The sequence below is a fragment of the Syngnathus floridae genome, chromosome 5, assembly GCF_059516105.1.
Source record: "Syngnathus floridae isolate MCC-2025c chromosome 5, RoL_Sflo_1.0, whole genome shotgun sequence".
NCBI lineage: Eukaryota > Metazoa > Chordata > Actinopteri > Syngnathiformes > Syngnathidae > Syngnathus > Syngnathus floridae.
Window position 1 is genome coordinate 1,050,625 of NC_142417.1, and position 13,385 is coordinate 1,064,009.

The 13,385-nt window shown below is 45.9% G+C and overlaps 1 protein-coding gene and 1 long non-coding RNA gene across 5 annotated transcripts in view; one reads left to right on the forward strand and one right to left on the reverse strand.

Annotated features, from left to right (window-relative positions):
- The window catches only part of bin3 (bridging integrator 3), a 33,089-nt gene that overhangs the window by 16,803 nt on the left and 2,901 nt on the right, over positions 1 to 13,385 (reverse strand). For all 4 annotated transcript variants that reach the window (XR_015858474.1, XM_088375207.1, XM_088375206.1 and 1 more), the window contains exons 3-8: positions 13,306 to 13,346; positions 10,619 to 10,680; positions 9,248 to 9,384; positions 6,302 to 6,342; positions 1,902 to 2,043; positions 798 to 932 (exon numbers count right to left, since the gene is read on the reverse strand). Coding sequence is in view for 3 of the 4 variants with exons in the window: in XM_088375207.1 (XP_088231333.1) it covers positions 798 to 932; positions 1,902 to 2,043; positions 6,302 to 6,342; positions 9,248 to 9,384; positions 10,619 to 10,680; positions 13,306 to 13,346 (558 nt within the window). In the remaining variant the exon portion in view is untranslated. The remainder of the gene's footprint in view (positions 1 to 797; positions 933 to 1,901; positions 2,044 to 6,301; positions 6,343 to 9,247; positions 9,385 to 10,618; positions 10,681 to 13,305; positions 13,347 to 13,385) is intronic.
- LOC148397332 (uncharacterized) lies at positions 407 to 2,072 on the forward strand. The gene is made up of 2 exons (XR_015858475.1): positions 407 to 1,241; positions 1,867 to 2,072. It is a non-coding gene; the product is annotated as an uncharacterized LOC148397332 (long non-coding RNA).

Genomic DNA, 13,385 nt, shown 5'->3' on the forward strand with positions numbered 1-13,385 from the left:
TGAACAATTTAACTGCGCCTCATATTTTACCTTCGGACTGTAAATTCACAGCATGTGCTCATAATCCATGTTTCAGGAAACAAAGACAATCCCGAGGGAAGAGGACAATAAATCCGCTCTATTAATAGTTTTTTGTTTTTTAACTGAACCCGCATGCTGCAGGCAGGAGAATGCAAAATATGCCGGTTGCGTGTACAGGTGGACCCGCACGTTCCAACAAGTGTCGTTGGCCGCCACTTGTGGCAGCAAACAAAGGCGGCTATTGTGCCTGCGCTGATGCCGCTGCTGGGAGCGGCACAGCAACGGAGGAGAAGGGAGTGGAGGACCAAACCGAGGGAGGTCCGCCGCCCACCCACGTGTGCCTGCCTGCCTGCCTGCCTGCTGTGTGTGTGTGTGTGTGTGTGTGTAAGCGCTCATTCAGCAGACTCAAATGCTCAATTACATTTCCTCCAGAGTGACCGCCTCACTCGTCTTCCATCCTTTCATTTCGCAACTTTTAGGGGAATGGAGCAAATTGAAAGATTCGATTGTCCTCGTCGTCCTGCAAGTTCAAAGCGCAGTTTGAGCTAATCTCGTTTGCTAATCAGGAGCGTGCCGCGGAGGAAATGACACGCTGGCTCCGGAGTGGGGAGGGCATCTGCTAAAAGAGAAACGTCAGGTTTGGGGCCGCGCCGGAGCCAGACAGATGAGGCCTTCATGAGACCAGCGCCACTTGGGGGGAGGGGGGGGCGCGTCACCAGGCGTCCACGCAGGCTTACTTAACAGAAGGCCCCGACCGTGATTGAGGAGTAACCAACCTGCGCCCGGATGAGAGCCTCAAAGCTGGGCTGGAAGTAGTCGATGCGGCTGTGGTAGAACTTGGGCATCTCGTCCAGCAGCTGCTTGTTCTTGGCCTCAAAGTCCTCCTTGACGGGTCGCAGCTCCTCTCTGGCCTGCGGGAACGGCGAGACGTCGACGTCATTGGCAATACCGCACGTGGCTGTTGTGTGAAGACTTTCATCGGTTAACATCAGAACAATTCTTCCAATAAGAATCTTGAAAGTGTTTCTTGCCACTCCCAATTGAGTGTCAAACAACGGCGTTGTGGAAAATATAGTTCATTTTCTTTCACCAGTCGCCACACTGGCGTCGGCTTTTTGGTCGGGAAAGATATTTGCCTAATTCCCACGGAGAAGAGCTGCAAAAAAGGCTGTAATCACGACCACAGTGAGGAGGAGTGGGTAATGTGGGCAGACTTGGCTGTGAGTGGACTCTAGCACCACAGAGCTGTGTGTGTGTCTGTGTGTGTGTGTGTGTGTGTGTATATTAGTGGGTCGACCGTAGACACCTAACGCACGATGAATATGCGAGAGGGTGAGACTTGCTACAAAGAGACGGTCCATTTAAAATGGAGCATATTGTTTTTTTTATTTCGCGCTAGGACGGTGTGGTGTGTTTGTCCTCGGCGAGATGATTTGAAAACGAAATGGCATCCGCGTGATTTTTTTCTCCTTTTTGTCGGGATGGTCTCTTGAAGTGCATGGGGATTCAAAGGGCAGGCGTGCAGGGGCGCCTCTTCAAGTCTTTGTTCCCCTGACGGTGCTTTTCTCGACGTGTGTGGGTGGATCTCCATGTGAGGATGTGTTAGCGGCAATAGCTTAGGCAACGCTATCTGTGAATGTGCGCGCTTCGGTAATGGCCTCGTGTGAGTGTATGTGTGCGTGTCTCCGATTCTCAATTACGTGCCTGTAGATGTGCAGCAGTGGCTTTTTGAAAACTTGAGAGCTCGCTAGCTCGCGTGGGTGAAAGAGCGCGCACGCACTGTACACGCACGTGCGCAACTATTTTTGTTCATATCCAGTCAGCGTTTGTATGGTCCGCCGGCAGGGGGCGCCATCGAGCGGACAGCCGGCTCAGCCTACCTGGTGCAGCTTGACCATGACGGGCCCGGTTTTCTCTTTCTCTTCGTACTTCTCCACTTTGGACTGCAGGCGCTTGTAGTCCTGCAGCGTCTGCTCGCGACGTTTCACGGACATGTTGAGGCTCGGGAAGACGGCGCCGTACCTGGCAAAACGCATTTGCAGTCAATTGCATCCATAAAAAGCGTAGATGAGGACTTTCTATTACAAACAACGTTAATAAAAGTCATTATGAATAAATAACATTCTTTGTCGAGGTACTTGACAAACCCCGGAGGACAGCTCTGCATTAGGCTTCCTCGATTATCTCATTATTGTAGTTCAAAAAGGCATGACAGTCTTCATTTGGAGACAATTATCAGCCTTTCTAATGAAAGTAATTTCTTACTACGAGAGTTTTGGTCTCGGGCACTAAAAATAGGAGAAGACTCAACTGTAACTTGGCAACAGAGACGGACTGGCGCTTCATCGCGGGACTTGTTGCACTGCTTTCGGTGCCGTGTTTGAATGGGAGATGCTCACGTTGGACAGAAATATCATTGAGGAAGAAGGACTGATTGTATTTGCAACATAAGATAGAAACATGAATGATGACAAATAATAATTAAGTCACTCCAGAGTATATCGCAGCGGTCAAAAAAATCCATCATCAAACAAAAACAGAGTTGCACTGGACTATAAGTCGCATTTTGGAGGAAATTCACTTACAAAACCCGAAGGCCTCAAAATTGTATTCAAATGATACATTAGTGAATATTGTCACACTCAATCCATTTCAGAACATGGCAGTCATGCACCAAAAGTATTTGCCAAAGAAGAAAAACAAGTAGTCATGGCAACTGACCCGCCAAACGATGGGAGCGTCTTCCCAGCTAGCTCGATAGTTTAGCATGCGCGATCCAGCAAGCAAGCGTTTACGATTTACAGCACCCCAAGGCACAATAACCAAGTGTGTTGTGACCTTTGGCTACAATGCGACACGGGATTCTAGTAAAGTAGAACTAAAAAGAAAAACGTTGCTGTAGTTAAAGCCTAAGTTTCATATCCAACCAAACCTCTTTTGCTGCCCTCAACACAATTTTGGGTCCGAGTCTGAGCTTTGAAGCCACAGCGGTGTATAAGTTGGACAAAACAAACGATGAAAAAAGTGCATTTTATTGTCTGTAAATATGCTAATAACAGTTTCATATTAAATTATATGTAAAAAATGATACAGAGAAAAGAATCATTATTCTCAAACTACTAGATTAGAGTAGGAGTATCAAAATGACAGTAAATAGGGCACAACGTGATTCACAGAGAGGTGAGTCATTGATCAAAACGTACAACTAATATTTTTTTTGTATTTACTTTTTGGAATGACTCATTTAAAGCATTTTAGCAGCAGAGCTCTCACTCAGAGATCACAACGTGCTGCCCGTGGCGTTATTAGCCGTGTGGGCTTCACGACGGACCTTTCCCTCGCCCCTGCCCGATGTGTGGAACCACCAGCGACGGGCCATTGCCAAACGACAAGACTCTCTCGTTTACGCATCTTACGGGAGGGCGAGCGAAAAACGTGACTCGCGCCGAGGCTGGCTTTCAGACAAGCGGGGATTGTTTTCCGACAGGAAGCGGAGTAAGGAGTGGCCTTTTGGAGTGACATCACGACCGGCCCGGACCGGCCCGGCCCGGCGGCCCACGCTTCGACACTATTTATAAACAACCACTTTGACCCAGTTCATGGCAGAGCTTGATCCTCAAGTCTACTATCTGCGCTTGCAGTATTATGTAAGCGCCCTCCAGGCAGGCACGACGGCTCGCCTCCAACGGGCGATTTATGACACAGCGAGGAAAACTGATCCCGGAGCACGCAAAGGCTCAGCGTATTCTCACGTGCGCACTACACCTGTCAGCAAAGGGCAATTTTGTCATGACACACCGCGGTGCCTCTTGTTGCCGCCGATCATTCGTCAGCATGTTGAAAAGAGTTTCGAGTGCTCTCTCCCTTGGATGCTGACGTCTCGCTGCTACTTTCAACGGCTCTGCGTGACTCAGCGAAATAGAACGGGGGTGTCGAAACTTTTCCTTACCAGGATAGCATTTTGAAAGGTGAGCTGACACCGGTCGGCTGTCCGCGTCGGCTCGGCGAGGCGCACGCACACCGCTGTCCGTGTGACAGGTCAGGGTGTGGCAAACAGACGGGATGGAAATAGCATCTGGCTGAGAACCCGTGTTTATGAAGGAGTGCCAGTCCACAAGCGGGCCAGTCGCACCGGCGAGCCAAGCCAAAGTCTGGCCTGAGCACCCTCGCATTCGGAAGTTGGCCGTCCCGTCCCGCCGCGCCATCGCGTAACTCACAAAAAAGACACGGCGGACCACAAGAAGGCCGGAATTGTTTATGCGCTAACCTCTAAAAGTGAAGAAGAGTGTGAGAGAGAGCGAGAGAGCGAGAGGGGGACGTTGCGTTAAATGCGCTGTTGTGCATGCAAAACGGCTTCCACCTGCTTCGGGAGCAGTTGGCCTCTCGAGCGTGCACGAGTGTGACGAACGTGAGTGGGAGTTTGATCTGCTGCAACTTGCCTTATGCTTTGTTGATCAAAACTCACACATGCTGCTCGTTTGGAAAGAAAGCAACAGCAAACACCCTTAGGTCGAGGGAAAGAAAAAAAAACACACCGTTCCGGCATAACCTCAACATTTGGAAACCAACAACAACAAAATTCTTCTAAATTTAAACCCAAACTTGAGGTTGAACAGTCATCGCCCGCGAGACGTCAGCTCAGTGAAATGTCAACGGCGAGAGATGCGGATATTTGAGAAAACGAACAAGAGTGTCACTCGTTCTTGTCAAATGGCAGCCGAGGCGCCAATCTTGACTTAGCACAGCGTGTACAAAGGCTAAGGTTAGGAGGCCCAGATAACACAAATGCCTTGGTGCCCACGCACTCCCATCCCCTCCCCTCCCCTCAAACAAACAGCGTGATGTCATTCAGGGACCCCGCCGAGTGGATGAAGTGCACATCTGGGCGACGAGATAGAAAAGACAGAGGCCCAGACGGCAGAGGAAAGAAAGCGCGTGCGAGCGTTTACGACGTATTTTCAAGTATTGAGGCGAGCGGATGGCGACGTTTTTAAACAGTTAGCACACATTTGTCGTTGGAGGCTTTCCATTAACTTTTGCCACAAACGCAAAAATCACTTATAGTATTTTGGGCGCTAAGCAAACAATGGGGAAATATTCATTAGTGAGGGACTAATGGAATCTTAATGGAAGCTCAAAAAGGAAAAAGAAAAAAATGGAGTAGCTTTTAGACTAGCTGGAATCTTGGATAAATTAATATATCGCATTGTTTCTCATGTTTGCGAGGTTGATGAATGGAGGGAGGACATTAAAAGTTGGGGACTGCCGAAATGGCCAACTTCACAGCTTTGGATGCTTAAGTATGCTTGAGAGGGAGCACCGTCTTGTGACACTTCTCTTTTCTCAAGCCATTCACTGCTCTGAGCCCAGGAAGCTGGGCCCTTTGCCATATTCTGAGCCGGCCCACACGTCCGCCTGCCGCCCACCAGGAAGAGGAAATTAGAACCATTCCATCCTGTCATTTCTCTGCCACCGGAGCAAAGCGGGAGAAAAGAAACCAACACAGACACACGTGTCTTCAAAAAAAGATTGGTGTGTACACTGTTGCGTTTTATTTGTTTCATCTGCTGGCGAATGTTTCAACTAAACGCTTCTGTGGGGGAGGGGGGAGTAAAAGTGTGCGCGAGGCCTCTTCGGCAGTCCTGGGAGGAGCCACGGGAGGAAGCAAAACCTTAACAAGCCCTCCGGAAGATGAGTGGGAGCATCCAACCACTCCCTTAAGTACCTCTGCTTTGCATGCCTGTGTGTGCGTGTGCGCGTCCATGTGCGTGTTTATGAAAAAAACGAAAGCGGCTGAAGGAATGGAATAGCACTCGCTGCTGTTTGCTCAGATGGGGGCGACCTTTATGAATAAGAACCGTATAAACTGTCTTCCAGACACACGTCTGCCGCAGCCCTTGTTCTCTTTTACAATACACGGCAGCTCTTTCAGTCTTATCATTCTGTAAAGTAGCGCTTAAGAAATACATTTAAAAGAAAATAATAAAATAAAAAAAGCTATTGTTTGCATTGGTGAAAAAAGATGCTGCTAAATGATAGATTTTTTCAAATGAGTATTTAAAAATGAGGGATGGTTGATAAATACAGTGCAAATGAACTCACATGATGACTTGGGGGAAAAAATGCTCCGATACTACAGCACCGATACTATTTTATGAGTCTGATATAGCTTTGGGCTGATGGAGCCTTTTCAGCCCTGTGGAGATTTTTTTAAATTGGTAAACATAAATTAACGAGCCGTCTGACAAGCACCAAGTTGGAAAAAAAATATATGACTTACTTTTTTAGAGGGTCGATAACAGTCTTCTGGATCTGGTTGACCTATGGTTTAATAAAAGACAAAAACACATCAGCATCAAGAGGTGGTGAAGTTACAAATTGTCAAAGTGAGTTACACTCAAACTAAATCCCTGCTAAAATTCTCACTCATTAGCAATAATGTCGCTGTACAAATGACAAAATACATTTTAAACAGAGCATTCAGGAAAAGGGGGAATAAGTGTGTGGTGGGGGGGAGTCGAAGGGAGCTTGTCGAAAGGGGAAAAAAAAAAAAAAACTTTGCTGATCATTTTATTGCAAGCAAACCCTGAGGTGAAAGCCGTGAATATTCATCGCGCTTGATATACAAAAGGATGCAACTGTCAGGGGACGGACATGAAAGCAAAGCCCCTCTGATTTCAAATCCTGTGGAAGGTGGGCCGCCACACAAGATGAAAGTTCTTTGCAAACAAAAACATTTGAAACAATAACAGTTTATCTTTTTTTTTTTGGGGGGGGGGGGGTACATTTTTTTTCTGGTTGACAGAATTAACAGGCAGGAAAAAAGGGAGGGTTGCATATGTGTGTGTGGAAAGGGTGCCGGGGTGTGCATCCGTGTTAAATGGATATGAATGAACATTTCATTTCAAGGCCTCCAGCCTTAGAAGAAGTGAGCAAACAACTCCTAAAGTTTCTCCAAACGATAGTTGGAGCTCACATCCGCAAAACATGGCAGAGTAGTTGGAGAAAGGTAAATGCACAGAAGACGGAAGGACAACTGAAAACACAGACAAGTGAAGCGTCAGCGACGTCCGACGATGATGATGATGAGGAAGAGCTTGCCCGCTCTCGGAAGAAGCTCGGCCGATACGGCAATCTAACAAATGGAAGCGAGGTCGCAGCTGCGCGATGTGAAAAATGCCCCGACCAGATACGAGAAGGCGTTGTAACGCCGAGGCCCGTTTCCAAGTGCAAACTGCTTGATTGTGGTTGGAGGGGGTAAAAAAAAAAAAAAAAGCAAAAACAAACAAGTGTATGGGAATTCACATGCTCTTTTGTTTTACATATTCAGCCCCCCCCCCCCTCCCTGCCGCTTCTCAAAGGTGTTAGCATGCGGCGAGGAGGGAAAAGAAGAGCAGCAGCGGATTTGCTTAAGCATGCCGGTGCCCTCTACCCTCTGCCCCTTACCGCGGCGGAGAGGAGGGGCGGAGCTATTCCTCGGAGGGCCTCGCGGAGCCCGAGGCCGGCGCTCAAGCTGCAGTCTCCGTCAGTGAGTCACGGAGCAGAGGCCAGCCCGGCACACAGGCCTCCCAAAAATATCGCAGAGGAAATCAATATCCCTCCAAACGCAGCGTGCTCTAGCGCGCCGCCGCCGCCGCCATCTACGCTGGGGCTCAGCTTCGGCAGCGGTGCGCCGGCGGGGCTGCGCGCCCTCCTCAGCCCCAGAAATAAACACGCAGACCTGGGCCACTGCTGCCTTCATTATCGCTCGGCGTTTCATGCGCTGGCTGGCTGCTCTCGCTCACTCGCGGGCCCCGCGGCGCAACATCTCGTCTCAGCGCCGAGCCCAGCCAAGGGTGGCTTGCTTTTGTGTCTGTTTTTTTTGTTTTTTCCTCTCTCTCTCTCTCTCTCTCTCCCTCTCTCGCCAGGGTTTGGCTGTGGGTGCCGTCGGAGTCGGCAGTCAGCTGGCGCGGATGTGTGGAACACCTAGCGGACGCGCGGCGGAAAAAGTGCTCGCCGTGTCTTTCTTGCCTTGAGCTCATGTTGAGCCACTTTACACAAAGTCAACACGCAATGAAGGTTAGGAAGTTTATTTAGTGAGACGGGGAGGCGTGGTGGATTTTCAAGTGTGACGGGCTGTCAGTTCCTCTCTAGCTGAAGGTTGTCCATCATCACCAGGAGGGAGGGGAGGGGGGGTTAGGCTGTACTGGGATCGGCGTCTGACTGAGTCAAGAGCTAACAAAGCACTGCACTCTGTTGAGTATCAACAACCTTTTCCAGTTGCTCATTGTGCCCACTGACATGAACACTGCTGTTACGGAGATAACGAGACAACTTGATTGTGTGTAGATATTGACGAAATGGAGGGAGTGGAAGGAAAAACTGAATCGGACTCAACTGTACAGCAACTTACTTCTTTGACATTATTTTCGATGTAAAAGTATCATTCTTCTAAAACGTATCCCAGTGTTATTATTTGTACGTGTCCGGAACAAATGAATTGTTTTTACATTAATTCCTATGGGAGATATTGCTTCAGTTTTTGTAATTCGAGAATTAAGAAACGACCGCACGACCGTTTTGTTCATTTGCGTATGAAATGGTGGAACAGTCCTGTCACTTTAGAAGTAAATCCAAAAAGATTTTGTGGGTCAAGTCCACACTATTTGATCAAGTTTTCCGTCCTCACGAGTTTGACTCACGTGATTTCACAGGAAAAGTGATTACCTAGAAAATGCTTTTATTCTATTTCGAGACAAATGATTCAAAAGGTAATTGGACGACAACAAAAGCAAAATGCAACACGATCTTCCCAATGACGCACAAAGTTCCAGATTAAATAGAAAAGGTCTGATGTCAATCTCCAGCGTTGCACATTTTGTTAGTCTTGTGCCTTGAGGATACACACATTATGCAACTATGATTCACACCGCAAGTACCCGTGGCTATGATTCTTTTCAAAAGCTCACCAACACTGAAATGTTGTTGCGAAAAAGACAAGAGTACGCCGGGGTATTTATTTTGGAATAAAGCGAGCTAAAACGACCTTTATTATCATCAGCTTCTTCCTCTCAGATTGGGCCACTTTTCTCACTACACGTTGTCTCCATTGTTGTGTCTGTCACAGAATGACTGGAAACAACCACATCCGATTGCAAAGTGCACTTTTTTTTTTTTCTCTCTCTCAATATACTCTAGAGTTAACGCCTCGCCTAGAAAAGAGGGCATGATCGAGCACGATTCTAACCTTCTCCTGGTTGAAGGAGTCCATCGTCTTCATGGCGGTGTCCAAAGCCGTCATGGACTCTAGAAAGGCCTGGTCTTGCTCACACAGCGGGTTACTCAGAAGGTCAGCCGAGATCTTCACTGCCGCTTTCGACATGGCTGAGGAAGACAAACGAGAGGATCTTGTCACATTTTTGATAGACACGGCGCATTATGGCTTCGGTGTCCGAACTAATGAGCTGCGTTGCGGGAAACGCGAGATGACAGGAAAGGCCGTGGTGAAAATGGCCTTCGTCAAAATGTGGAAGAGTCCACCGGTCTGTTTTCACACTTGTCTCCAGAGGCCCATTTTCAAGCAATTAATTACCTCGGTGTGGCGTTCTTGCTTTTCTCACCAGCTGACAAGCAACACGCCGCTGGCCACCAATGTGATGGCGTCTCAAATGACGCAGACAGAAACGGGGGTCAAAAGAGCCGAGTGACGATTGAGATGATTACTTGTTTGAATTAGACGTCTGAGAGTCTTCACATTTGAAGTGCACAAACACTTCCAGCAATTTGACTCGAGAGTGCTTTATTTACATTTGCATTATTTCCTATGGGGAAAATGGTTTTGGACTATCAATATACTAATGAGGGTTGGCCGGGTACCGATAAAAATATCGGTAAGCTATGATACCAGCCTGTGATACTTAAGGCAAAACAAATCTGACATACAGTAAGCCCTCCACACCAGTAGGTGATACTTAAGGCAAAACAAATCTGACATACAGTAAGCCCTCCACACCAGTAGGTGGAACTACACTGTGGCTGTGTGATATGTTGGTGAATCAATGCGTGTCAAAGAAAAGAAAAATCTTTGTTTACAATTACTTGAAGTTCTTCACTCAAATGCAATGTTCCAAAAAAAAAAAAATATATCGGCACTGGTATGGGTCTAAAAAAAAACCCCCCAAAAAACTGGTATCGGAAATCTCCAGTACTGATCTCTGCGTTCACCAATGAATAAAATAAGAAAACCCCATGAAAACAATAAAACCTCTGTGTAGCAAACAAGTATATTAAGGAAATAAAACCAAAACAGATAAAACCAAAACAGAACAAGGTGTGAGACACCCCCCCATTCCCCTACAAAAAAAAAAGACATTTAAGAGTACAAGCGCCTATGCACACATTTATTGTAACAGCCTAAAAAAGCCTCAGAAAGATTAAGGCAGCGCTCTGCATTCTTTCATTTCATTCGCCGAGTGGTTCCAAGATCTGCCGCACTTGGCAAACAAACACAAACAAGACAAAGATCTTTGCAGTCTTGAAAAACCTGCCAATCAACAAGTAGCAATCGATGGCATCCAAAAGTGGGAGCCCGCATCGTGGCGGCGGCGGCGGAACAAACCTAAATCAGCCTCCGTGCTCTTCTTCATGTCCTTGTGAAGCTTTTTTGTCTGATCCTCCAGCCTGCGATGAGAGGAAGAATGATTATCGGCAACAATCTGCTGCGATGTAAACAGTCAATATGGCTTCAAGAGACACAAAATAATAATGGTGGCAAAATCCAGAGTTCAACGGTTTGATCGTAAACAATACAAGTCTGAATCGAGTTGGGCAAAGTGTGCTACGAGAAAAAATTACACGTTTGACTGCGTACAAAGTTATTATGGCATCTTTGAGATAATTAACCAAACAGGTTAACATCAACTATATTTGCTGTAAAAAGCATTATTAACGCCTTTCATCATTCCTCTGTACGTATTCCACTGATGGCTGTTCAAAATGGCAATTACCCGACCGACTAAGGAGGCAGAAAACACACGGCGTTCATTATATCAATCGAGGCAAACGAGGGCTTTCCAATCTCCCCCGAGACCACCGTCAGTCACGTCTGCTTTGATGAACAGGCAAATGGGCTTCCATTTCCGCATCAGCTTTGCACAATTTGGGAGCGCGACAAAAGCCGGACAAGGAAATCAAACGTGTGGGATTTGTTTACAAAATGGATGGGCAAAAACATATTTGACTTTTTTTTTTTTTTTTTTGCAGCCTAATAAGCGAGCGCCGTGCTGCGTTCGAATCATCGATTCTGTTACATAATGAGTTACCCACACGATTCGGTATTAGCTTCACTCAAAACACAATGAACGTGTTTGCTTGTGGTTTCTGTGTGGGTTGAAATTCAAACTCTGAAATATTAGCAGGTCAGAGGAGGGCGGCTACATTTATATTAATTTTACCTTCATGACTCTCAAATAGATTTTTGGAGCGATTGACAATTCGCAAAAAAATGTCAGACTTTTCGGAAATTTCCCGAGTACAGGGACTTTACTTGGATATTTTAAAGTGCTATTGTTTTTGCCCAATATTAAGTACCGGAATTAATTGTTGCATTTATATTGACATTTTAACAGTTTCCATTCTTCAAGTGCTTTTTTCCCCCCCTCGCTCTCTCCACAGTTCCCATCATTTTTCTGTGGCACATTGTGAAGCACGTGCAACACTACTAATAATTATTAATAATCTCATCATGCAGCAGACTGGACTTTTTTTTGTTTTTTTTCTGACAGCGTGGGCAAGATGTGTCCCGCAGGCCATCTGTTTGACACATGTGGACTACGGGGCGAGTGAAGCTTCATTAATTAATACCTATCATAACACGCTTTGGAGCGTCTTGACGTTTTCAAGGATTTCACAGAGAATCGCCAGCGACCAGATGGAGGTTTGTTCCAAAAATGTCAAGCGCGGCGAATGATGCAACGCGGCGCTGTATTGTTCACAGCACAGCTCTGTCAGAACAATCTGCACACTAACTTCTTATATCACTCTCACCAATTAGATGCAAGTGGGTCTCGCGGGCCGCAATCGCAAGCTTCATTTTCTCATAGTCACAATTTCTTTTTTTTTTTGGGGTGGTATTCTTGCAAAACGCTACAGCAGACATTATTAGCAATACTTGTGACATGATTTAATCAGGATCCGGTCATTGCCGAATGTCTCACTCTGCAAAGATTGGCAGCACATTACCCCTCATTATCACAAATATAGGGATTTATTTTTTTATATATAGAAATTCAAGACATAGCACCTAGCACTGCAGTGATCCACTGAGGAGATCAGCTTCCTCCATGTCACCGTGTACACAAGCCTACACGTGTTGTCCCAAGCCTTGACGAATTCATATTTGGCGTACTTGACAATCTCTCTCGCGCCGTTGCCGCAGATTTGCTGCTCTCACCACCGACAGAGAGCAAGCGGGCGCGGCTGAGGAGAGTCATCAGGTGAGGTTTGAAGCGCTTTCCAAAAGGTGCTAATAGGGTGGCCTCATGGAACAGCTGCTGCTCCTTGACCCACTGCCCCACTGTTTTACCGCCACGTAACTTTCCCATATTAACAACAACAAAAAAAAAAATCACATTTTGGAAAAAACAACTATATATATTTGTTATATAAAATATATAATATAAAATATATATAAAATTTACATGTATATATACATATATAGTACATATATATATATTTTTTTTTTAACTATGAAAACAATCCTGCTATACAACAGGTCATGAGGAAAAGGAAAATCTTTAATTGCCCAGACACTAAACAAGAATCACTGCTTTTCATGGCAGATTTTTTGTTTTTTGGTGGACTGATAAGAATCTTTAGGGTGGAGCAGCAAAATGCCAGTACAAGCATGCCATGCTGACTCACACGTGAGGGCGATTGACACCACCACACCTAACCGATTAAGGGTCCTCCTACTGTTTGATTTTTCCACCCAGATTCTGGTTCTAGTTTCTGGTTAAGACTTCTGTCTTAGTAAATCTCTGCTTTGGGATCTTTGAAGGCTTTCATATTGTTTTATACTGTACAGTATTTTGCTAAATAAACATTTTTAAATTCAGTTGCACACTGGTCCACAATTTAAATGTGGATCCTTCATTGTATTTTTTTTTCTTTCAACAAAAAAAAACCCTCTTTGACGGAAACTTTGGAGCAATTACAGTGTCGCCCCCGCCAAAAACAAAAAAAACTGTGCCTTTATTTTCAATTGGAAGAACTCATAAAGGAATCTTGACTTAAATGGTGACTTACTTTTGGAGCTTGTCATATTCCCTCTCAAAGTCTCTTTCAACCTGAAAATGAACAATACATACATATACGTACAGAAATGT